The 25,069-nt window shown below is 44.1% G+C and overlaps 1 protein-coding gene and 1 long non-coding RNA gene across 4 annotated transcripts in view; one reads left to right on the top strand and one right to left on the bottom strand.

The window, feature by feature from the left end:
* Nucleotides 1-25,069, bottom strand: part of LOC137528877 (uncharacterized) — a 201,688-nt gene that overhangs the window by 67,545 nt on the left and 109,074 nt on the right. Inside the window, exon 4 of one of the 3 annotated variants that reach the window (XR_011023491.1) lies at nucleotides 23,682-23,706. The exons of the other annotated variants lie outside the window; for them this stretch is intronic. This is a non-coding gene — a long non-coding RNA (uncharacterized lncRNA). Of the gene's footprint in view, nucleotides 1-23,681; nucleotides 23,707-25,069 lie in introns of those variants that run through there. 3 annotated transcript variants of the gene reach the window in all.
* Nucleotides 321-25,069, top strand: part of LOC137528875 (galectin-4-like) — a 52,818-nt gene continuing 28,069 nt past the window's right edge. The window contains exon 1 of the mRNA XM_068250595.1: nucleotides 321-449. Coding sequence (XP_068106696.1) covers nucleotides 405-449 — 45 coding nt within the window. The 5' untranslated portion in view covers nucleotides 321-404. The remainder of the gene's footprint in view (nucleotides 450-25,069) is intronic.

The following is a 25,069-nucleotide window of genomic DNA, read 5'->3' as shown; positions in this document are numbered from 1 at the left end:
TTCTGCTAGCGTTTCAATACTTTACATTGAAGCGCTAACGCTCCCAAAATGCTGCAGGTCCTGCGTTTGCGTTTCTGGGAAACGCAAACGCTCCTGTGGAAGTTGCCCCATCCATTAACATCAGCTGAGCGTTTTGGCAAAACGCTAGCGTATCGCAGCGCTGCCAAAATGCTCAAAAAAACGCTCTTGTGGGTTCCAGCCCATACAGAGCAGTCTGCAGTTCTGGTAACTGTTTTTTTTTCTCCAGCAGGTGTCTCCCTAGGTCAGGATCTCACTGTATAAACTCGATTTACCAGTTTTCCGATAGATACCTCCAGACCTGCCCTGCCCTGCCTCTCCCCCTGACAAAAAGCATCTCTTCACTTCAAGCCAGCTCCACATCGAGGAACATTCCCACAGCAAACATGGCATACGTACCAGCTCCAGGCTACCAGTCTGCTTTCAACCCTGTAAGTACTTACAAACTCAAATAACTAAACTAGCTATGAAAGGGAACTTAGAAAAACTTTCCAAAATCCAGCCAGGACTGTAATTTGCAGATCAGGCTTTGTGAGTCAGCTGAAGACACTGAGGCAAGGTGATAAATATAGCATATATAACAGAAAGTACTTCCTAAAGGCTATTTAACGCTTTTATAATGCCAATAAAACTTACTAACCAGACAAGACATACATGGCATAGTCTAGAGGTGTACCTTACACACAGTTTTCAGAGGCGGCAGTGTGTTAGTGATGTAAACACTGGTAGAGACTAGTCTAGGGGGTGACAAAGATGGTGGTGTAGTCCATCCCTGGCAACTTACTGACCTATGAACATCTACACTCAGATCAACCAAGCATGCATGCTCATAGCAATGGAGAAGATATATAGGGGGAGTAATGATCGGTCCCATAAGCTGGTTTATCACTTATGGTGTGTATACACTTGAAAGATAAATGAAAGATATCAGATCAATTTTACCCCCTTCCATGTAGTATGAGAGCCATACCTACAGTCTATTCCAGCCTTTCTCAACCTTTCTACCCTGGAGGAACATTGCAAATAACTTTGGGATATCAGGGACCCCGTGCAAACAATTTTTTTGATCTCGAGGAACCTCTGCATTTATTTTGCAGGAGGTGTGGTCTTTAAAAGTATGTGTAGCTGTTTATTTCACTACTCCCTATTACACTACCACTCAATATACTGTCTCCTGACCCCCCCCCCCCCCCCCCCCCCCCCCCAATTTAGTGCTTCTTGTTACACTACCACCTATTATAATGTGCTCTATTATACTACCCCCACAATGGGGGAAAATGCCAAGGAACCCCTGCAGAGTCCTCAAGGAACCCTGGTTGAGAAAGCCTAGTCTATTCTATGGAGCTGAACTCCCCATCAGATAAAAATCTTTGCAAGATGCTGCACACACAGATGCTGTACACATTCAACAGATCCGTTCCTGCAAAAGATCCGTTCCTGCAAAAGATCCGTTCCTGCAAAATGCATTCAGGGCCCTTTTCCACTAGCGGCATTTGCGATGCTGAATCGCAAAATCGCAAACCGCTAGTGATTTTAAAATCGCTACGGTTTGCTTTTTAACATAGGAATCGCGGTAGGTAATTTCCACTACCGCGATTCATTTTTGACTCAAACGCGATTGCACCGCGGAGCGATCTTTGCAGCGATTTTGCTATGCAGTGCATTGCATAGCAAAATCGTGAACGCGATCGCTGGGAAGTTTCCTGCACTTGCGATTCAGCAATCGCTAGCGTTTAGCGCGAACGCTAGCGATTGCTAGTGGAAAAGGGCCCTCATAGTCTATGATACCTGCAGATCCTCATTCACACCTTGTTTAACAGACATTCATCTGCAGATCAGATCCACCAGGATGGATTTTCAGATCTGCAGATGACTGTCTGTTAAACAAGGTGTGTATCTGCAGATCTCATAGACTATGAATGCATTTTGCAGTAAAGGGATCTTTTGCAAGAACAGATCTTTTGCATGTGTGCAGCATCTTGCCAAGATTTTTATCTGATGTGGAGTTCAGCACAATAGAACAGACTGTGTAGATTATGGCTCTCATACTACATGGAAGGGGATAAAATTGGACACACACACCCACACCCACACTTTCAACTGCCAAGCAACCAGTAGCTCCTTCGGAGTATATGTATATCTATTAAAAAAAACAACCTTTTAGCCTATCGCATGGTTAGTGTGTGTGGTTATAGATAATGGCAGTTGGTGCTGTCTAGTTTTTTTTTTTTTCTTGTCTGCCAGTAGTAAAGTTGATGCCCTGGGGGCCCATTCGGGATCAAACAACATGAAGGGATTACATGGCAAATTGCAATCATTTCTTGATCTATCTTTTATTTTTTTAACTTCTCTCATTGTAATGTATTGATTTATTCTCTATTTTGCTGTCAATTTTACCACACTGTCATATTCTGCTGTTGATTCATGGAAAAATGTTTTTACTTAAACTTGATCAGCACTGAAATGCTGTACTTAACTTGCATTGGGCCTAAAGTGGTTAAATCTGTCACTGCTTGGATTTTAGTTCTGCATTTTCTGCATTAGATTTATGCTGAAGATAGACCTCTATCTCTCCTCATTGTCAGTGTAGTTGGGTGTGTCTCTGGGATTTGCTGGAACTATCTGAGCTGTTGTGACTAGCCTGACTAACTGGAAAATATGAGGAGTGAAGAAAAAGCAAGGGCATGGAGAGTTGATACAGTAAATTACCCTGTTTCTACCTAGAAAGTCCTGCAGTCCGTAGAAAGAGTATTGTACAGCTTTGATCTGCTCAGTGCCTCCGGGTTTCGGCTAAAAAAAACTTTCTGCATGATTTCTTAAAGGAAGACTCCACTAAGCACTTTATTATAAGCAACTCTGAAGGAGAAATGTTCACTTTTGCAGCTGTTGGTTCAGCTAAGTTATAGTACTTGGAAAGTCCCGTCTGTTAACCACCCTGGCGTTCTGATTAAATCGCCAGGGTGGCTGCGGGAGGGTTTTTTTTAAATAAAAAAAAAACTATTTCATGCAGCCAACTGAAAGTTGGCTGCATGAAAGCCCACTAGAGGGCGCTCCGGAGGCGATCTTCCGATCGCCTCCGGCGGCAAGAGATAACACGGAAGGCCGCAATGAGCGGCCGTCCGTGTTTCGCTTCCCTCGTCGCCATGGCGACGAGCGGAGTGACGTCATGGACGTCAGCCGACGTCTTGACGTCAGCCGCCTCCGATCCAGCCCTTAGCGCTGGCCGGAACTGTTTGTTCCGGCTACGCTGGGCTCGGGCGGCTGGGGGGACCCTCTTTCGCCGCTGCACGCGGCGGATCGCCGCGCTGCAGCGGCGATCAGGCAGCACACGCGGCTGGCAAAGTGCTGGCTGCGTGTGCTGCTTTTTATTTGGTGCAAATCGGCCCAGCAGGGCCTGAGCGGCAGCTTCTGGCGGTGTTGGACGAGCTGAGCTCGTCCAGACCGCTCAGCAGGTTAAATGTTCCAGAATCATAATGGGTAATTAAGAAAAAAAAATAAGCGTGAACATTTTCTTCTTTATTGAATTAGGCCCTTTGAGTCATAAGTTCACCTGGAAATATTTGAACCCTGAGCACAGAGCCCATGCTTCCCTGTGGAAAAAGAAATGGCCTCACCCATTTTGCGTCATGTAGCCTACATTTTTAGTCAAGGGGTATGGACAGTTTCCCAGTTTTTCTCTGCATTTCTCAAGAGCTGCCCCCACCCTCTGGAATGCCCTTCCACTACCCATCAGACTTGCTACCTCTTTTAACACATTCAAGCAAGCCCTCAAAACCCACCTCTTTATGATGGCCTACCCACCTCCTACCACACAGTAACTCTCTAAGGAATATTTAACAGCCCCCCCTAGTGTTCCCACCCCTCCCTTTAGATTGTAAGCCTCTGGCAGGGTCCTCCACTCCCTAGTGTAATCTACAGGATCATGTGCTCCTGTCCTATGACAGACTGTACTTGTATTACTGGGCCTACCTAACCAGCCCATATTGCATGATCATGTATTTTGTACAATTTGCATGTATAACTTTGTTCTATGTGTATAACCCTATGTATGTCATCCTTCTATCATTGTATATATTGTCCAGCGCTGCGTAATATGTTGGCACTTTATAAATACAATAAATAATAATAATAATCTGCTATCCTCCCTTCCTGGATAAGGTGAACAGAGCACATGTGAGCGGAAAAAAATCAAAATACAATTTCCCTTACATAAATTCCCCATGATATAACTTCAGAAAACCCCTAGTTTTCGAGTGCCCTAAACTCTCTCTAGTTTTCCATAATGTCCTTTCACCACCCAAGATCCGCCACACCCTCTGGAACTTCCTTCCACCCCCCATCAAACATCTCCCTTCCACCGCCCTCTCCAACACATTCAAGCAAGCCCCCAAATCCCCTACCCACCACCTACCACACAGTAACGTTCTACTGAATATTTATTCTACCTAGTGAGTCCACCTCCCCTTCCTCCTTAGATTGTAAACCTTTTGGCAGGGTCCTCCCTTCCCTAGTGTATTCTACATGATTGTGTGCTCCGTTCCTGGGCCTACCTAACCAGCCCATAAGCACATGATCATGTATCTTGTACCCTGTTTGCCTTGTATCACTTTGTCCTATGTTGTATAACCTTATGTCCGTCGTCCTTTGTATCATTGTATGTGTTTATTGTCCAGCGCTGCATAATATGCTGGCACTTTATAAATACATTAAATAGTAATAATATTGACTATTTGCAGGTTTACAAACCCCTTTTTAGAATTTAGCTATACAAAAACAATTTTGGGGGAATAATCAGATTTGGGCAAAGAGAAGTAAAGATACTTTTTGGGACCAAGGAAATTTGATTTTGAAATTATTTTTAACCCTTTCTGGACCAGCACCCTCTGCCCCCTTAAGGACCAGAGGGTGCTGGTCCAATAAAACCGCCGCTTCCCGACGAATCGCCGTAAGTTACCGTCGCTCCCGCCGGACACGCCGCTCTGTCCCCGCCGCAGGCTGCTCTTTCTGCCGTCGCTATGATGGCAGAGCGCTGTGCGCCGGTCAGGAGCCGCTTTCATTGGCTCCTGACCCGGTCACTCCATGTAAGCCAATGGGAACAGCTTACATGAATGACAGGGCCAGGAGCCAATGAAAATGGCTCCTGCCCGGCTCACAGTGCTCTGCCGTCATAGAGGCGGCAGGGCAGCAACAAGCGGCGGGGGCAGAGCGGACCGAGCGACGGGGACGGGCTGGGGCGCGCGGTCAATGGGACGTAGTTTACGTCCGGTCAGGACTGCAGCGGCCCCTGCCCGACGTAGATTTATACTCGCTCGCTCCGCAGGTAGTTAAGCATTTGATTATGTATATAGCGTCAACATATTACGCAGCGCTGTGCAGAGTATATATAGTCTTGTCACTAACTGTCCCTCAGAGGGGCTCACAATCTAATCCCTACCATAGTCATATGTCTATGTAAGTATCGTGTAGTGTATGTATCATAGTCTAGCGACAATTTTAGAGGGAAGCCAATTAACTTTTATCTATATGTTTTTGGGGATGTGGGAGGATACTGGAGTGCCCAGAGGAAACTCACACAGACACGGGGAGAACATACAAACTCCTTACAGATGTTAACCTGGCTGGGATTCGAACCGGAGGCCCAGCGCTGCAAGGCGAGAGTGCTATCTACTATATAATTTATATTTATATAAAAATGACATCTTCTGTAGCACTTTAAAGAAAACCTAATCATGTCAATAACTGTCCCCCAGAGGATCTCCCTGTTTATTCCCTACCAGAACCATAGTCCAACGCACCTACCATAGTGTAAGGTCAATATATGTTGAGAACCAATTTATAACTCCATAGTATGTTTTCGGGATGAGGGAGGAAAACCACACAAAACCAGAGGAAACATATAAACTTTCTGCAGATAATGACCTGGGCAGGATTCAAACCTGGTAATCTACCGCTGCAAGGCAGGAATGCTATCACCAAGCCTCCATCCCACCCCAATGCTATAAATGCACTAACACAACTACAGTCATCTATCCCTAATGTGATATACGCTCTCATATTCTCTTAAAAAAGGGGCTGTCGGCCTAACTATCTCAGAAAAAAAACACATATATATATATATGTAGATAAATTCTTGCTCTTACATATGTATTGTACTGTCCACGTTTTGATTTTAGTGATTTGTCTACAGTAAAAGAGAAAATCCTTCTTAGCATTTCCCATAATAACTGTGGCTATTTTTAAGCCAATCCTGATGTCATTTTCTCCCTTACTCTCCTCTGCCTGTTTTGCCCACCCTTCACTATAGAAAGTGCATTGGCTCAGCATGCAAAATATTGGCCAATCAAAGAGGAACAGAGGTGTGGGAGGGGAAAACAGGAGGCAAAGAGGCTTCAGCCAATCGCGCTGAATCGCGCTGAAGTCTGAGGGGAAGTAGAGTAGCAAAAAAGGACAACCCAGCATGCCCTGCAACTTCCTTTTTGTGTACCAAATAAGACTCAGGTTAACTGGGAAATGATCATTTATCAACAAGAAAAGTAATAGTGATTTTTAACTTTTGGATTGTCTGTTAGCATCCTTATTACTTGTTTACCAGATAAAAATAAAGAATTGATTTTTGATGCCTGACAGTTACACTTTAACACCCAGTCAATCCCTTATTTATGAACCCTGTATAAATAAAACATGCTGTTTATGGGGTCTTGTGATTATGAATCTGTTGCTAGTCATCAGACAGTGTTCATCCTGCAAGCACCATCTGATAGCTCCATACACTCTACACAGCACTCCATAAGCTCGTTAGGTCAGTTTGGCTACACAGCATACAGGAATATGCCTATGGAGAGGAGGGAATGGTCAATGAGATGCTAATGATTCTGAGTTCATGCAAAGTGTATACTAATGTTATGCAAATGTATGCAGCTTGGAAATGGATCTATTAAAGAGAATCTGTATTGTTAAAATCGCACAAAAGTAAACATACCAGTGCGTTAGGGGACATCTCCTATTACCCTCTGTCACAATTTCGCCGCTCCCCACCGCATTAAAAGTGGTTAAAAACAGTTTTAAAAAGTTTGTTTATAAACAAACAAAATGGCCACCAAAACAGGATGTAGGTTGATGTACAGTATGTCCACACATAGAAAATACATCCATACACAAGCAGGCTGTATACAGCCTTCCTTTTGAATCTCAAGAGATCATTGTGTTTCTTTCCCCCTGCAGTTCTCATGCACTGAAGTTTCAGGCTGCTCGTTTCTTCCTGCAAACAGCTTTGCCCTTGTCTAATTCCTCAGTATGTGAAAGCCCAGCCAGCTCAGAAGACGATTTATCCAGCTTGTAAAAGATAAGAGAGAAGCTGCCCTAATCTAAATAATACACAGGCAGTGTGCATAGAGGGGCCTGGAAGGGGGAGTTCATAGCAGAACCACAACACTGAAGAACTTGGCAGCCTTCCAGACACAGGCCGACAAGTCTGACACGGGAAAGATACATTGATTTATTACAGAGACTGTCATAGCAGAAAGTGCTGCAGTTAGCCAGAACACATTAGAATAGCTTTTGGAACTTGTAGGATGATAAAAAACAGGATGCAATTTTTGTTACGGAGTCTCTTTAAACGCAGCAGGCATGAGTAATATAATGATGTGGGTTTACATGACTAATGCCTGAGCGATGTGAGAAAGGGAAGGAATTTCCCCAGCTGGCTACTGAGATGAAAATTTGACCGGTATTTAACCCTTCCCTACTCCTCCTAAAGGAAAGCATATTCATTGCTCTCCTTGTCACAGCTGTTCTCTTCTTGCCTCAGTAGCACCTGTAAGCGGAGCAGGAAGAAAGGGGACAGTGCACTAACAGTCAGAAATAAAAACCATGTTAAAGGAGCTATCATGCAAAAATGCACCCCCTTCCCCCCACCGCTCTACTTACCCCGGGCTTCCTCCAGCCCCTTGCTGCTGACATGTCCCACGCCGCAGCTCCGCGTTCAGCCTCCAACCTGGATTCCCCACTGGTGTAGAGTGCAATCAGTGTGGGACATGTCAGCTGCAAGGGCCCCCGGGTAAGTAGAGCGAGGGGACAGGGACGATTTTTGCCTGATGACTCCTTTAAGCTCCCAAGAGCCTCTTTAGCAGCCATTTCTTGCAGAAATGAGTTTCAGGCCGCAGTGGCCTCAGATGTACCCCACTGTTTCTAGTACTGACAGCTGATGCTGCCTGCCTACAATTAGCACTACCAGCAGCCCACAGATTGGCAAGATACCAGACTATTAAGGTGTGTGTGTTTGTGTTGTCTGTGTGTGGGGGGGGAGCCTCCTGCTTACTGGTGATTAGCATAGAAGTGGGCACAGTTGGCACCGTTTTAGTTCCCTGGTTATATACAGTGTGGCTCTGTGTAATCAGATAGCCGCTGCTAAAGTGCTGAAAAGAGGGTTGCAGAAGTGCGCATCATCTATTTACATTATTTTTTATTCAAAAGCCGACAGTTACTGATTCCCCTTTACCAAAGTCCAATTCCAGGAAAAAAAATTTCTTTTCTTTTTGAATAATGTGGGAAGGTATTTTTTGATGGTCCATATTGTTATCTGTGACTTCAGTGGTTCTGATCCCCTATCATACTATTCAAAATTATTTCCATAAACCTCTAATACCTCCTCTCCCCTTTAACTTAAAGGACAACTGAAGTGAGAGGGATATGGTGGTTGCCATATGTATTTCCATTTAAAGGAGTTATCAGGGATTTTTTATAGAAAATAAACGCTACTTACCGGGGGCTTCCTCCAGCCCCAAGCTCCCAGGACCTCCCTCGCCGCAGCTCTGCCTTCAGCCCTTCACCGGAGCTCCGACCCGGTCCCCGGCGATGACTTCAGAGCGACCTCCAAGTCGCTCTGTACTGCGCATGCGCGAGCAGCGCTGTCAATCACTGCCACGTGGGCCGGAGCGGACTGCGCAGGCACAGAACTACTGCGTGGCGGTGATTGACAGCGCCGCTCGCGCCGGCGCAGTACAGAGCGACCTGGAGGTCGCTCTGACTCCATCGCCGGGGACCGGGTCAGAGCTGGGCTGAAGGCAGATCTGCGGCGAAGGAGGTCCTGGGAGCTTGGGGCTGGAGGAAGCCCCCGGTAAGGAGCGTTTATTTTCTATAAAAATCCCTGATAACTCCTTTAAGCAATACCAGTTACCTGGCTATCCAGTTGATCCTCGGCCTGTAATACTTTTAGCCATAGACCCTGAACAAGCATGCAGAAGATCAGGTGTTTTTGACATTATTGTCAGATCTGACAAGATTAGATACATGGAGAACATACAAACTCCTTGCAGATAGTGCCCTGGCTGAGATTCAAACTGGGGACCAAGCGCTGCAAGGTGAAAGTGCTAAGCACTACTCCACCCTCCTGCCCAACCTGGTGCTATAATTATACTATCCCTCCAATCCTACTATAACCCCACAAGGTGCTAAGTACTACTAACTGTAGCATAACTCATGAACCTGGCATTACTACTTCCTGGTACCTATTACTGCCCCCCCCCCCCCTTCCATCCCAAGCCTAGCATAACTAACACTCTACTCACCCCAGAAATAAGTACTACTTCCCATCACACACGTATAACGTAAATCCTCCTGGGTGTATATTGCCATTCTCCTTCCTAAATCCTACGACACCCCCCCCCCCCCCCCCCCCCTTTCCTGGTACCTATCAGGGGCATTACTTTGTGCTACCACAAAATGTTTAAGAACCCTCAAATTGCCGCTAAACACACCTCAACCCACCCACCCCAAATATATGTTTGGAAGACCCACAATGCAACTGAGAAGAACCTTGTGCTACTAAATGTCCTCATCAGTGCATGGCAGGGATTGATATGGCTGTATGGGGATAGGGCTTGGACCAGTACAACAGAGTAACCAAGCAGCTCCGGCCTCCGGGTGACCTAAAGCACTAGGAAAGTATAGGGGAATCAAAGAGACCGAAAAGCCCTCCTACTAATAAGCAATGCTTGGTGAAATGTTCCTTCTTAAAACAGAAGGAAACTTGCAATAATTCAGCTATAAGTGATGAGGACCAAAAGTCCGAAACAGGCCGTCTACATGTGGGGTTGATGTGGCTGTGTAATATTTAAAGCCGTAGGCTTGCTATACACCAGCTGTTCTGGATGCTTGCCTGGCTTACAGGGGCGAAAATAGATCATTTGCATATTCAGTAGTGGTGCATTGTGGGTAACCACAAATGTTCACTTATACGTGAAATATTGCAAGTTTCCTTCTGTTTTAAAGGGGTTCTGTGGTATTTTGCAAATCAAACAAGCTGACACTTACCTGGGGCTTCTATCGGCCCCCTGCATCGGTAATGTCCCACGCCGTCTTCTTCTGATGCTCCGCTCCCCGCCGCCGGTCCTGGTGTAATCACGCGAGTGATTACACTGCGGCTGCGCAGCCGTGCACGTGCCTGCTCCCGTACGCGCCATCGAGAACTTACTGCGCAGGCGCAGTACAAGAAAACTTTGTATTGCGCCTGCGCAGTAAGCTCCCGATGACGCAAGTGGGAGCAAGCATTATTCGTCTGTTTAGACGAATATTAAACTGGGACCGGCGGCGGGGAACGAGTGATCGGAGGAGGACGGTGCGGTACATTACAGCTGCAGGGGGCCGATAGAAGCCCCAGCCCCCAGGTAAGTGTCAGCTTGTTTGATTTGTAGAATACCACAGAACCCCTTTAAGAAGGCAAATTTCACCAAGCATTGCTTATTAATAGGAGGGCTTTTTGGTCTCTTTTTATCCCCTTATACATTCCTAGTGGTTTGGGTCACTTGGAGCTGCTTAATATAGAAAGATCACATTGGACAGCTGCAAGACGTACATTTAGATCTCTGCCGGGTGTTGGGTTTTTTATTCACTTTCACGGAGCCAGGCCACACGTTCCACGGAAGGTTCTTAAATACAAATCCTGGGGAATATATCCTGGTACAGGGCGGGGAGGAGATTACTCCCAGATGTTTTAGCTGGAAATCCCTTGCTCACATTCTAACTACCCTCCTCCACAAAGGGAGGACGATTGGAAACTTGGCATGCATTTGCGCTGGCCTGCCAAGCCCGCCAGTTTTCAGCAAATTAGAGCTAAACACATGCAAGTTTGACTTTATTTGTGATTTCAAATATTTCCTATATTTGGAGAAGTTAGGGGGTTTTGGCTGGCTCTGAGCAAGCGTTTGAGTATTTCATATACAATAGCCCTATAATATGTCCAGAAAACTAGAAAAGAAAAACATAACCCGTGCCAGTGATGCAACAGTCATTTTGCAAATTAAAGTGAATCCAAACTATAATTTTCCACTTAAAGCTCAGTCAGGTGTTTCTGCACCCTGTACTTCCAGGTACTAGTACTCACACACACACACACACACACACACACACACACACACACACACACACACACACACACACACACACACACACACACACACACACACACACACACACACACACACACACACACACACACACACACACACACACACACACACACACACACACACACACACACACACACACACACACACACACACACACACACACACACACACACCTCTTTAAGCCAACTTCTACATTTGAGCAATTAATGGGTTATGGGTGGGTGAATAGACAGCAAAGCCACACACCCTGCCCACCCAACTACAAGCCAGCCTCCACCAATGCAGAGGCTAGTATGTTGCTAAAGGACATCCGAGGTGAAAAAAAACTAATGAAATAAACAATTAAACAATAAAACAATATCCTCCTTCTCCTAAAAATGACTTTTTAAGATCTACTTTTTACATTTTTTTTTTTTTTTTTTTTTTTTTTTTTTTTTTACTCAATGACACATTGATTAAAGTATGCCAGAGCTAAAATCTATGATCTATTGACCATATTTAACTCTTTCCTGCTTTCAGAAGAGATTTTCTGCTAGAAAAGTGTTTTATAGTTGTAATTTCTTATCAGTGAGGGTCGCACTGTAGTCTGACCCAGACAGGAACTGTCACTTACATACCTGATGTTTAACTCTTTCAGGCAGGGAAAGAAAAAAGGAAAAAAAAGGAATACAGCATATAGTGTGCTAGGCACTGTACATACTTATGTCTATCTCATCATGTCACGTCACCTCGGTGTGGATTTGTGGAAATGGCTAAAACCCCTACCAACCCAACATCAAGCTAGTAATTTCTTCAATGCTGACCCTGCTTATGGTCAGGTGGATGGTTCTGGGTGCGGCCGTATACATAATACATTTGAATTCCTGTACAAGAAAGTACTGACTGCAGAAACAGCTGTCAGAGATCTTTCCAGCCTGGCCTAGTTTCAAGGATTTTGATTGGTCACGTTCAGCTTTTGTTCCACCTGTTTTGCTCCAATTTCCCTAGCAGAGATTCTTATAAATCTGCCCCCCTCCCTCCCTGCAGAGTGTGAGCGGGCAATGCTGAGCTTCTGGTGAGTTTTAAGCGGGGAACGTAAAACTCACCAGCTCCTATTCGTGTCGTGCCCAAGGCAAGAGGGCATCACACATGACTCGCCGTTAGGACGTTGCCAGTGTGTGATACGCTGGCACATCCTGATGGCGAGTCATGTGATGCCCTGTTGCCATGGAGATGCGACACTGGAATTGGCGCTGAGTTGAGTTTCAAATACCCCGCCGCTCACAACTCGGGAGGGAGGGGGAGAAGCAGAGGAATCCAACCTCCTGTCAGCGGGCCGGTGAAGCAGCGCACTCGGCCGTAGTTTGCCCAGCGCCGCCATAGACCCTGAACAAGCATGCAGCAGATCAGGTGTTTCTGACATTACTGTCAGATCTGACAAGATTAGCTGCATGCTTGTTTCTGGTGTTATTCAGACACTACTGCAGCCAAATAGATCAGCTGGGCTGCTAGGCAGCTGGTATTGGTTAAATGGAAATATATGGCAGCCTCCATAAACCCCTCACTTCAGTTGTCCTTTAACCACATCATACAAAAGCCAGGTATCCGGTACACAGTTATGGGTGGGTCATGAAGAGGTATCGCTGTATTCTGGCCAAGTCTGTGTTTTCAGGGATTGAGAGCCAAAACGTAAACAAACAGCATAGAAATCTCAGCTACTGATAAGATTCGTGTTCTTATTTAATCCATTCCGGGCAATGAATAACAGCCACTCCATCCCCCTTGCCAATGCTAGTTGGTGTATTACACAAGTCCTGGCTGAGCTGTACTGAGACGCTTTGTATAGAATGCTCTGGGGCTGAATTGGAGGAAAGGAGGGATGGGTTGGGTGTGTCAGCCATTTGTCTGTTGAAATCTCACATGTCTGAGTCAAAGCAGAGCAAAGAATAATCAATCTCTCCGCCAGTTTTTTGGCTGCTGGGAAAAATGACTGTAGCTGTGTATGAAGCACATTGATGTGTAATTACAGAACACTGCATATTTAGTATGAAAAACATGGGCAGAAAACTAGCCAGAGAAGGGAGGGGAGTTTTTTCCCCCTTTTTTGGGACACAGAAAAGCAAGAGGCGTAAAACTTTTCTCTTACGGATGATGGCATTACATGCAGAACTGGAAGATTTCACAACATCTCTAGCCTGTTCTGCTGTGCAGTCACCTGACCCTCTCACATGAAACCTCATACACACAGTCAGCGTTATCTGTAAAGATCAAGCTCAATCCTTAAAGAGGGATTGTCAGCCACAAAATCAAATTCCATTTACCCACTGCTCTGTGTTTAATATGCAGCCTGCAACCTTACCCTGCACTGGAAGCACTCCATTCTATTCAGAAATGCTTCTGCTGTAATAAATCAGTGGCATCATGTTAAGCTACCAAAAGCCCCTTCAGCAGCCATTTCTTACAGAAAAGACTTCTAAAGTTCAGGCTGCAGTGGCCTAATGCTGCATACACACTTGAGATAAAAGTCTTTGGAAAAGGCAAGATCAAAGACCAATTTTACCCCCTTCTATGTAGTATGAGAGCCATACCTACACAGTCTATTCTATTGAGCTGAACTCCCCATCAGATAAAATCTTTGCAAGATGCTGCACACAAAGATGCTGTAGACATTCAAAAGATCAGTATCTGCAAAAGATCTCTTCCTGCAAAAGATCCATTCCTGCAAAATGCATTCATAGTCTGAGATCTGCAGATCATCATACACACCTTGTTTAACAGACTTCATCTGCATATCTGGCAATCATCTGCAGATCTGAAAATCCATCCTGGTGGATCTGATCTGCAGATGATTGCCTGTTAAACAAGGTGTGTATGATGATCTGCAGATCTCATAGACTATGAATGCATTTTGCAGGAACTGATCTTTTGCAGATAATAATCTGTTGAATGTGTACAGCATCTTTGTGTGCAGCATCTTGCAAAGATTTTGTATCTGATGGGGAGTGCAGCTCCATAGAATAGACTGTGTAGAGTATGGCTCTCATACTACATAGAAGAGGGTAAAATTGGTCTGTGATCTTGCCTGTTCCAAAGACTTTTATTTCAAGTGAGTATGCAGCATTAAGGCTCATACACACATCAGACTATGGACTTTGGAAAATAAAAGATCACAGACCAATCTTACCACCCTTCATGTAGTATGAGAGCCATACTCTACACAGTATTTTCTATGGAGCTGAACTCCACATCAGAAAAAAATCTTTGCAAGATGCTGCACACACAGATGCTGTACAGACACAAAAGATCAGTATCTGCAAAAGATCTGTTCCTGCCAAAAATCCGTTCCTGCAAATTGCAATTAAAGTCTATGAGATCTGCAGATCATCATACACACATGATTTAACTGACATTCATCTGCAGATCTGCAGATCTGAAAATCCATCCTGGTGGATCTGATCTGCAGATGAATGTCAGTTAAATCATGTGTGTATGATGATCTGCAGATCTCATAGACTATCATTGCAATTTGCAGGAATGGATTTTTGGCAGGAACAGATCTTTTGCAGATACTGATCTTTTGTGTCTGTACAGCATCTGTGTGTGCAGCATCTTGCAATGATTTTTTTCTGATGTGGAGTTCAGCTCCATAGAAAAGACTGTGTAGAGTATGGCTCTTATACTACAGGAAGGGTGGTAAGATTGGTCTGTGATCTTTCATTTTCCAAAGACTATGGTCTGATGTCTGTATGTGGCCTAAGTTGTACCCCACTGTTCATTCTAGTACTAACAGCTGAAACTGCCTGCCTACAATTAGCACTACCAACTGCTCACAGATTGGCAAAATACCAGACTATTGAAGAGGGATTGTCAGCCACAAAATCAACACCCACTGCTCTGTGCTAATTTTGCGGCCTGGAACCTCACCCTGCATTGCAAGCTCTCCAATCTAAGCAGAAATGTTTGTGCTGTAATAAATCTTATCTCAGTCAGCCTGGCTGTATTTTTGCCATTGCCAACAAGAAGGAAGCTTGTCATCACCCCTCCTACATTCCCGCTCCTCACTGATTGGCTGAGGGTAGTTCAGAGAGCTGCAGAAATCTGATGTTACATGTGTTTACAAGCAAGCTAGCTATGACAGTGCAGTTTCTAGGAGAAAAAAGTATGGGAGGAAATGACATCAGGATTGGCTTCAGTCAGAGGAAATCAAGATGGCAAATGCCAGGAACATAATTCTCTTTATTTACTGTATAAAATTAGCTGAAATCAAAACATGGACAGTACAATTCATCTGAACAAGTAGTTATCTACTTATATATGTTTTTTCCCTGGGATAGTATGGCTGTCCATGCTGCATTAAAGAGGAACTCCAATGAAAATAATGTAATAAAAATGTGCTTCATTTTGACAATAATTATGGATAAATGATTTAGTCAGTGTTTGCCCATTGAAAAATCTTTCCTCTCCCTGATATAAATTCTGACATTTATCACATGGTGACATTTTTACTGCTGGAAGGTGATGTCAGTGGAAGGAGAAGCTGCTTGCTTTTTTTTGGCAGTTGGAAACCGCTGTTATTTCCGACAATGCAACAAGGCTCCCACAGTGTGACATCACACTGTGGGAAGGGTTTAATCACAATATCAGCCATACAGAGCCCCCTGATGATCTGTTTGAGAAAAGGAATAGATTTCTTGTGGAAAAGGGGGTGTCAGCAAGTTCAATTCTTGGTTACGGGCTTATACGCACTGCACAATTTTCTCTTGAGAAAAGATAGTAATGTTTGTTTGTTACCTACTTGATTTTAAATATAATTTGCATATTACAGTCAAGAGATGATAGGTTTCTTGACATATAATTTCTATTAATATCCTGCCCAGCACATCCTGAACAGAAACCTCAATAATAGGTGCAGGCTAGAAGAAGCAGCCAATAACCATGGAGGGAGGTAACTAACTTTCCCAGGGGGCTGTGGGAGGCTTTTCTCTCATTTTCCTGGCAGAGGGCACAAAGGGCCCTAAGACAACCCTGAATGAGGGCAAATCTGAGGGTCTGCTCACATCAGGGGCCTGACACACCAACTAGCAGTAAGGGTGAGCATTGCCTGATAACTCATTAGCAATACGTGTTACCGCGGTAATTACACCATGCATTACCATAGCAACACACGCTTTAGCCCAGTAACATGTGTGGCGCTAATGGCTTCATGGGTGGGCCTTCCCCAGCATTATTAACGGTAAAATTCCCGTCGTCTACCTGTGCACGGCAATCTTACCACTAGCTGGAGCATCAGAGCCTATGAGTGCACTGACTGTCTATACAACTGTATGGGCATGCTCACATTTCTGCGTTATAACGGATTGTGTTATCCTCGCTCACTGTATGCTTTGGTTTCTGTATAACACCCGACAATATGTGCAAACTGCATACAGTGTGAACCCAGCCTTATGCTGGGAATACACGTTACGTTTTTTTGTGGTTGATTCGGCACACGATCAATTAGCCATTCAATTTTCTGCTCGATTCTCTTATCTTCCACTTGTATTTCTTATCTTTTTTCCACACACTTCTATGAGAAATCGAGCGGAACAGAATCGAGCGGAAAATCGGACATGTCGGAATTTTATCATCGAAGGAATCTATCGGAACGATTCTTAGCAAAAAACGTAACGTGTATTCCCAGCATTAGAGACAAGGATTCATGTTGCAGCAAATGGGCCTCTATCTACTGAAATCTTGCAGCTGTCAGGTTATGCAGACTGGGGACATTTTGGTCACAGCAGGAATAGAGAGGGGGATCAGGAGGGTGTTGGACAGTGAGGCCAGAAATACAGTATGCTCACAAGAAATGTGAAGATTGTGAGGCTATCCTATAAGCACAGAGAAATTCTGACTTGTATGGATGGCACAGTGGCTAGAACCTGCTTTGTAGTGCTAGAGTCCTGCTTTAATCTTGGCCAGGACACTATCTGCGTGAAAGTTGTGTGCTCTCTCAGTATTTGTACAAGTTTCCTCTCACATACAAAAAAATATACTGGTAAGTTTGTTAGCTTTCCCAGCAATAGACCTTAGACAATGGTAGCCACAGCCCCATTACACTTTGACTGTGGTGGGACTGTGAGCTACTCCGAAAAGTTAGTGGCATGCAGAAAGTGTCAATGTAAAATGCCTAACCGTAATATTTCCCCAAAATAAGCCTACCGTATAAACTTGAGTATAAGCCAACCCCCAAACTTTTATCCTAAACACGGCCATCATAACCACATACCACCCACATATGGGGCTTGATTCAATAAACCGTGATAACTAATATAACAGTCGCACCAGCGTTTTGCACGCGTTATAATGCGCGTAACGTTTTCTCGAGCAACTGTTTGCGCGCAAAAATTCATGATTGCGCACGGAAAAAGTTTCATGCATTATAATGCGCGCAAAACACTGGCGTGACCGTGATATCAGTTAGCACGGTTTAGTGAATCAAGCCCATGTTGTGTGTGTGTGTGTGTGTGGGTGGGAGGCACTTGAAGGCAGTGGTGGGGGGGGGGGCAGCTGTCACTGTTTCGTATATGGCAGGAGGGCATTTTGGACGGGGGGGGGGGCAATGATGTGGTGCCTTGAGTAAAAGCCGACGCCCCACTTTTGGGCCACTTTTTGTGGTCCCAAAATGACAGCTTATACGCGAGTATATATGGTATTTAAAAATCTATATATTTTCATAAGAAATGCTACAAAGTTAAACTCTGAAGTACTAAGACATTTCAAATTCATGGCTAAAACAGTTTAGCCTCTGTGTTATTGTGCTATGCCTGGAAACAACTGTTATAAAATGGAAACTTCCATCACCTCCATTTGCACCTCAATGAATGAAGTATAACGTGCAAATACTACACTGCCTAATTAGATGCTGGCATATGTCTGACGTGGGTGTCCTGCTAAGCTTGGAGAGTCTGGCATAGCTGCATGGAAACTCCATCCTCCACATGACAGACATTATTTTCAGTAATAATCCTACATGCTGAGCACAGCGTGAGTGGTGTTTGGATCTGTATGTCTGTGTTTATTTCTAGGGTTATTCCAGAATTTAAAAAGTACCATATTTTGCAGACTATAAGATTCCCCGGACCATAAGACGCACCTAGGTTTAGAGGAGAAAAACCAGGGAAAAAAATAAAATAAAAAATATATTATATATATTTATTATATAATTTTTTTTTTGTATTATTTTTTTACCTGGTGCGTCCATGGTGAAGGGGCATCTAGTAGACTATGCTCCCCTTTGTACCTCATGCCCCCTTGTACCTCTTGTGTCTCCCTGTGTCCTCCTCTGCCCCTCTTTTATTCTCCTGTGTTCGCCTCTGTCGTCCTTGTGTCCTCCATGCCCCTTTGTGCCCCCCTGTGTCTTCAGACATTGCGGCGGGTTGGAGGTTTGTATCGGTGGGCATTCACAAGTCAGGAACTCCCTGCATTTGGACTATAAGACGCAGTGACTCTTTCCCCCACTTTTGGGGGAGAAAAAGTGAGTCTTGCAGTCCAAAAAAATACAGTAACTAGAAGTTCCCAACTTTTACTGTAAAATAGCAGCACAGTTTTTACTGGGCTCAACTAAACACATACCACTTATTTTAATACCACATTTATGAAAGAGTGATTGGATTTACCACGGTGGCAATCAATATATTGAGCGTCATAAAGTACCGTATTTTTTGGCATATAATATATATATTTTTGGCTCCGGAGTATAAGACACACCTAGGTTTAGAGGGCAAAAACTAGGGGGAAAGAAATATTTATTAAACCTGCTGCATCCATTTTCCAGAAGCATGTTGTAGATGTTCTCCCCATGTCCCCTTCAATCCCCCTAGGTGTCCCCCTTCTTTCCCCCGTGTCCCCTTCAGCTTACACAAACAGAAGTCTGTAAACCAGGAAGTGGCTGATGCAGGGGCTCCTGCGGAGGTGTTTTTCTAAGTAATTAATGGAACAAAGGAAGTATTCTAATTGGTCAGTTCAATAGACCAATAGGGAACCAAGCGGGAGAGAGATATTTTTAGCAGGGTTCCCTAAAGGTTCAATATAGCACCTGTGCACAAAAACAAGGGAGCACTGGCATAAAGCATCCTCGAAATTAATTTTCTACCAGAGAGCTTCAAGTTGGTCTAATAGGACCAATAAGAATTCTCCATAGGAGGTCTTCTTCCTGGTCCAGATCACTTACAGGACAACTGAAGTGAGAAGAATATGGAGGCTGACATATTAATTTCCTTTTAACCAGGGCTGTGGAGTCGGTCCAAAAATCCACCGACTCCGACTCCTCAGTTTAGGATTCCACCGACTCCGACTCCGACTCCTCTAATTTGCATATTACAATTTTGTTGATTAAAAGTATGTAACATGAAATTCGTCTCTTAACTGCCAACGCTTAGGAATTTTACAAGACAACTGAAGTGAGAAGGATATGTAGACTACTATATTTATTCCCCTTAGACTAAAACTAGTCCTTGGTAAGAGTACTTGTAAAAGGTACAAACCAGAACAAAGAACATCTATCAGGCCCTAGGCAATGTAACTGTGGGTACATGTAAGAATGATGCGCAGGTACTCTGCAGGGGAATGAGGAGATTCTTCCTCTATTACACATTCTTCATGCACAATCTGAACAAGGTTTATGGGTGACAGACAACACCTCTGTGTTCAATGTGCACAGCATTCTCAGTGTATTCCCTGCAGCTCTGTGGGGAGTGCATATGTAGAGTTTAGTACTACTGTGTAACAAAGTAAACCTGAGAAAGATGAACTTAAAGTTTTATACATACCTGGGGCTTCCTCCAGCAGCCTTCAGGATAATCAGTCCCTCGTTGTCCTCCTCCACCACCTGGATCTTCTGCTATGAGTCCAGGTACTTGAGCCAGTCGGGCGTAGTGCGCATGCACACACTCCGCCGCCAGGAGCATACTACACCTTTGCAGCACTATTGCGCAGGTGCAGAATGTTCCTGGCTGTGGGAGCGGCATTTGGCCGGACAGCGCTGACTGGCTGAATTACCAGGACTCATAGCAGAAGATCCGGGTGGTGGAGGACAGCGAGGGACTGATTAGCCTGAAGGGGGCTGGAGGAAGCCCCAGGTATGTATAAAACTTTACTTTTCATCCGTCTCCGGTACCCTTTAATTTGTAGTCACCAAACCAAATTTTAACATATCAAATTATTTGATTTCATGAGCAAAGGGAGTGCATACATTTGCATAAATCAGCATCAGTGCAGAATTATTTCCATCTCATTGACCATCTCTATTAGTGACACAGCTACACATCAGGCTTTATTCTTACAGCATAGATGTTATTTAGTATATATAAGAGATTCCTGTGTACACATCATATATACAGTCACAATCAGATATGTATATCTGACCTTAAAAATACAGGGACTGCTTTATTGAAGCAGCACAAGTAACTCATTTTGATTGGTTTATTTCATTTTTGTGGACTAAGCACAGCTATTACTGTATATATACTGTATATATACATTATTTTTAATGACTATCATCTGAGAAATAGAACATTTTATCATATTTTCTATTTTAATTACAGTTACAAATTCATTAGGAGTCGGAGTCGGTGCATTTTTTCCCGACTCCGACTCCAGGCACCCAAAATTGCCCGACTCCACGACTCCGACTCCGACTCTACAGCCCTGCTTTTAACCAATACCACTCGCCTGCCAGCTCTGCTGTTCTATTTTGCTGCAGCAGCTAATCTTGTCAGATCTGACAATAATGTCAGAAACCCCTGATCTGCTGCATGCTTGTTCAGGGTCTGTGGCTAAACGTATTAGAGGTAGAGTATCAGCAGGATAGCCAGGCAACTGGTATTGCTTAAAAGGAAATCAATATGGCAGCATCCACATCCCTGTTGCTTCAGTTGTCCTTTAACCAAAAGGGATCCCCAGTAGGAGATCTAAAGATGTGATTAAAGATTTTTATGCTGGGACTTCCTTCTCAGTATTGCGTCGCTAGAGTGTTTGGGGACTGGGCAGTGGCTCTTCAGTCAAGATTTTTAAAATACTCCAGAGGCTTACAATGAGTGGGACAGTAAGATTTTTTTTATTTTTTTTTCTAAGGAAATCATTTTTATGAATGTGGTTTTTTATTTTGTCCTGATTGATATCTGGAAGCCCCCAGAATCTAGCAGAATCTAGCAGAAAAGCCGCCTCTCCCCCAGGGTCTGACTCCACACATGGGGGTAATTTCTCTAACGTCGCAGAGAGGTGGGACTGAGCCCCTTAACATGACAAGGTGGCTTTGTAAGGGAGGAAAGACTTCTGCCTCCTCCTGCAGTTCCCCTCAGATAACAATAATAGAATCAGCCATTAATCTGTGTATGATACAGTTCAATAAAATCTGAAACATCTGATCAGTAACTTCCCTGAAGATGATTGTACGTGTTGGATATGCACGGCTTTCCCACACACACAGTCAAATAAGGTTTCTATTTGTTAAGTGTAAACAGAAGAAATGAACTGCTAAGGAGAAACAATCAACATGGTAATTTTCTAGTTGCCTGAGCTCATAAGCAGATCTGCCCTGTATCTGATATCTATAGGGTCAGCAGTACCAACAAAAGAAAGGCCAGGCTGACTATTCTACCATCTGCCTATTTTTTATTTAAAGGGAAGGTTCAAGCAAAAAAAAAAAATGAGATTCACTTACCTGGGGCTTCTACCAGCCCCATGTAGCCATCCTGTGCCCTCGTAGTCACTCACTGCTGCTCCAGTTCCCCGCTGGCAGCTTTCTGACCTCGGAGGTCAGGGCCACATTGCATACATTTTTACGCATTCCAGCTAGTGCAGGAACAAAAATTTACGCGTTTCACCACTAACGCGTAAATATGTATGTGTTAATGTTCCTGCACTAGCGGGAATGTGTAAAAATGTACGCAATTTGGCCCTGACCTCCGAGGTCAGAAAGCTGCCAGCGGGGGACTGGAGCAGCAGTGAGTGACTACGAGGGCACAGGATGGCTGCATGGGGCTGGTAGAAGCCCCAGGTAAGTGAATCTCATTTTTTTTTTTTTTTTTGCTTGGACCTTCCCTTTAAAGTGGACCTGAACTCCTGCACAGGCCTAAAGAAATACATAGAGAAATGCACCCTGTATGTATTTAGAGAGTTTAGCCTGTTTAATTCCCCCTCATTTGTGTCTAATCACAAATTGTAATTTGATCTCCCCCGTGTCATATGGCAGAGATGGTAGATAAGGCCATTTGAAAGCACAGGAGGTTAACAAGATGTCTTCTTCCATGAATCAGGAAGTAGAAACAGTGCAGATTTATTTTAGGATTTGTATCAGCTGTAACAAAGAAATGTTGTTGTTTTTTGAGTACTGAGGGGGGAGGGGGTCGAGGGAAAATGAGTTTAACTTACCCGGGCTTCTAATGGTCCCCCGCAGACATCCTGTGCTCGCGCAGCCACTCACCGATGCTCCAGCCCCGCCTCCGGTTCACTTCTGGAATATCAGACTTTAAAGTCTGAAAACCACTGCGCCTGCACGGCTGTGTCCTCCCTCCTGCTGATGTCACTCACCAGGAGCGTACTGCACAAGTCCAGTATGGTCTGTGCCTGCGCAGTACATTCCTGGTGACATCTGCCGGAGCGAGTACACAGCCGTGCAGGCGCAGTGGTTTTCAGACTTTAAAAGTCTGAAATTCCAGAAGTGAACCGGAGGCGGTGCTGGAGCATCGGTGAGTGGCTGCGCGGGCACAGGATGTCTGCGGGGGACCATTAGAAGCCCTGGGTAAGTTCAACTAATTTTCCCTTAACCCCCTACAGTATTCTTGTAAAGGTTATTATGCTGTTGCATAGCTTTTAAAGCAGATAATATGTTCTGAGTTCAGGTCCACTTTAAAACAAGTGAACAGAAGACTTATTATCAAGGGTCTTCTAAAAGGTGACACTGAAGATGTCAACATCTGGGGACAAAACCCAGAGATTTAAATTAAAAGTGTTGGCTGGATTATATACATCACATTCAACCCTGGGTCTCCTCCCTAGCTTATCCTGGACTATAAATACCCTTTTAACTTACTGAAGAAGTAGGCACTCTCTGGGTCTGGTTGCCAGCTAGAGAGGCACACGGCCCTGTACTGACCCCATGTCTTCATTCCATTTGAATGATAGCCCATGTGTTGCAGTCTTGGTATGGAGAATGGGGAAGAGGAGTGGATGATCTCCAGGTGTCAGTGGTAGCATTCAGTTGGGGATAATTCTAGAGGAGAGCCCAATGACCTTGGGGGGGGGGGGGGAACTGGTGCCCATTATTCTGTAGATTTCAATGAAGATGATCAGAAATGATTATTTTGACTGAGAAAAATCTAAAGTGTATGCACTGCTTTACCCACAATATCTGAGGCTTCCTGTTTCAGAAGTGTCTGATTTAATCACCAGAGGGAGTCCTTACCTTGATTGGTTTTCTATTTTGAATGAGATACTCCATCAATCAAAAGAACCGCTCCCTCTGGTGGTCAGAAGACCAACAACTTTTTTTATACAATCCATATCGGTCAATAGCTACTGTACAGGCATTAGATTATGGAAAAACCAAAATCACAAATGTTGAGGACTACTTTTGACTTTTCCTTCCTTTGAAGGCACCAGGAAAAAAATAGGGAAAAAGCATGTGTATGAACTGTTATACTTGTGCATTAAAATTGATTTGGATAAGAGTTGGAATACTAGAATTTTAGAGAGAAATAATGACAGGAAGCCTACTTATTGTTGGCTTCTTTTAAAAATACAGCCTATCACAATTTTAAGAAATGCATGTTAAAGGTCATTCTCCAACAGTATTTTTGCCTCTCTAATAGTACATAAACATACCATATGTCAGGAATTTGAAAAAGATCAGTAAATGCCCAATTCTTCTGAAACGTAGAGTGGTCATGAGTGATCAAGTGAACTGCATGACTCCAGCAACTGGCATGCCCTCTCAATGGGTCCCTGGTGTCTGAATGAACTAAGCTCCCCCACCATACTGGCCATGCCAACCCTTTCCTTAGAGCCTGTCTCCACTCTTCAGTTATTCTGTGCATCAGATTTTCTGCATGAGTTGTCGGACAGATTTGCATTGCTGTCAGTTGTTTCTCTGCATGTGAAAAATGCATTCAAGTGTGAACTAGCCCATTGATTAACATTGGTTGCAGTTTTCCTGTGCAGAAAAAGTGGAGACAGGCCCTTCGAGGGTTTAATTGGCAGCTCAGCCCATCTATGGCTTACAGACTGTAGAGAGGAATGCAATGTAGCAGCACAAGTCACATGAGTGCACCACTTACTGTGAAAATGAAAGTGTTAACACGATTTAAGTGATTTGAAATTCCTAGTATATGTTATTGAACAATGGGGGGAGGGGACAAGGGCAGGGGAAGCAAGGCTCTGAGGTGGAAAAACAGAGAAAAAAGCAGCTTTAAATCACATATGTGAAATGGGCCATGCACATTTAGGTGCATAAAAATACTCCTCCTCCTCCATTTTGCTTTGCTCTACTTTTCACAAACCAGTCCAACAGCTATTTTCACTTCTGAGACTATGAAGTGGGATATGCATAAAATCCTATTGAGCAATTCCTCCATTTACTTTAATTATGGAGAATTTATTGCTGAGAAATAGCTAAACCAGGGCTGCAGGCA

This window comes from Hyperolius riggenbachi, chromosome 8, assembly GCF_040937935.1.
Source record: "Hyperolius riggenbachi isolate aHypRig1 chromosome 8, aHypRig1.pri, whole genome shotgun sequence".
NCBI lineage: Eukaryota > Metazoa > Chordata > Amphibia > Anura > Hyperoliidae > Hyperolius > Hyperolius riggenbachi.
This window is presented reverse-complemented; position numbering and strand designations above follow the sequence as displayed.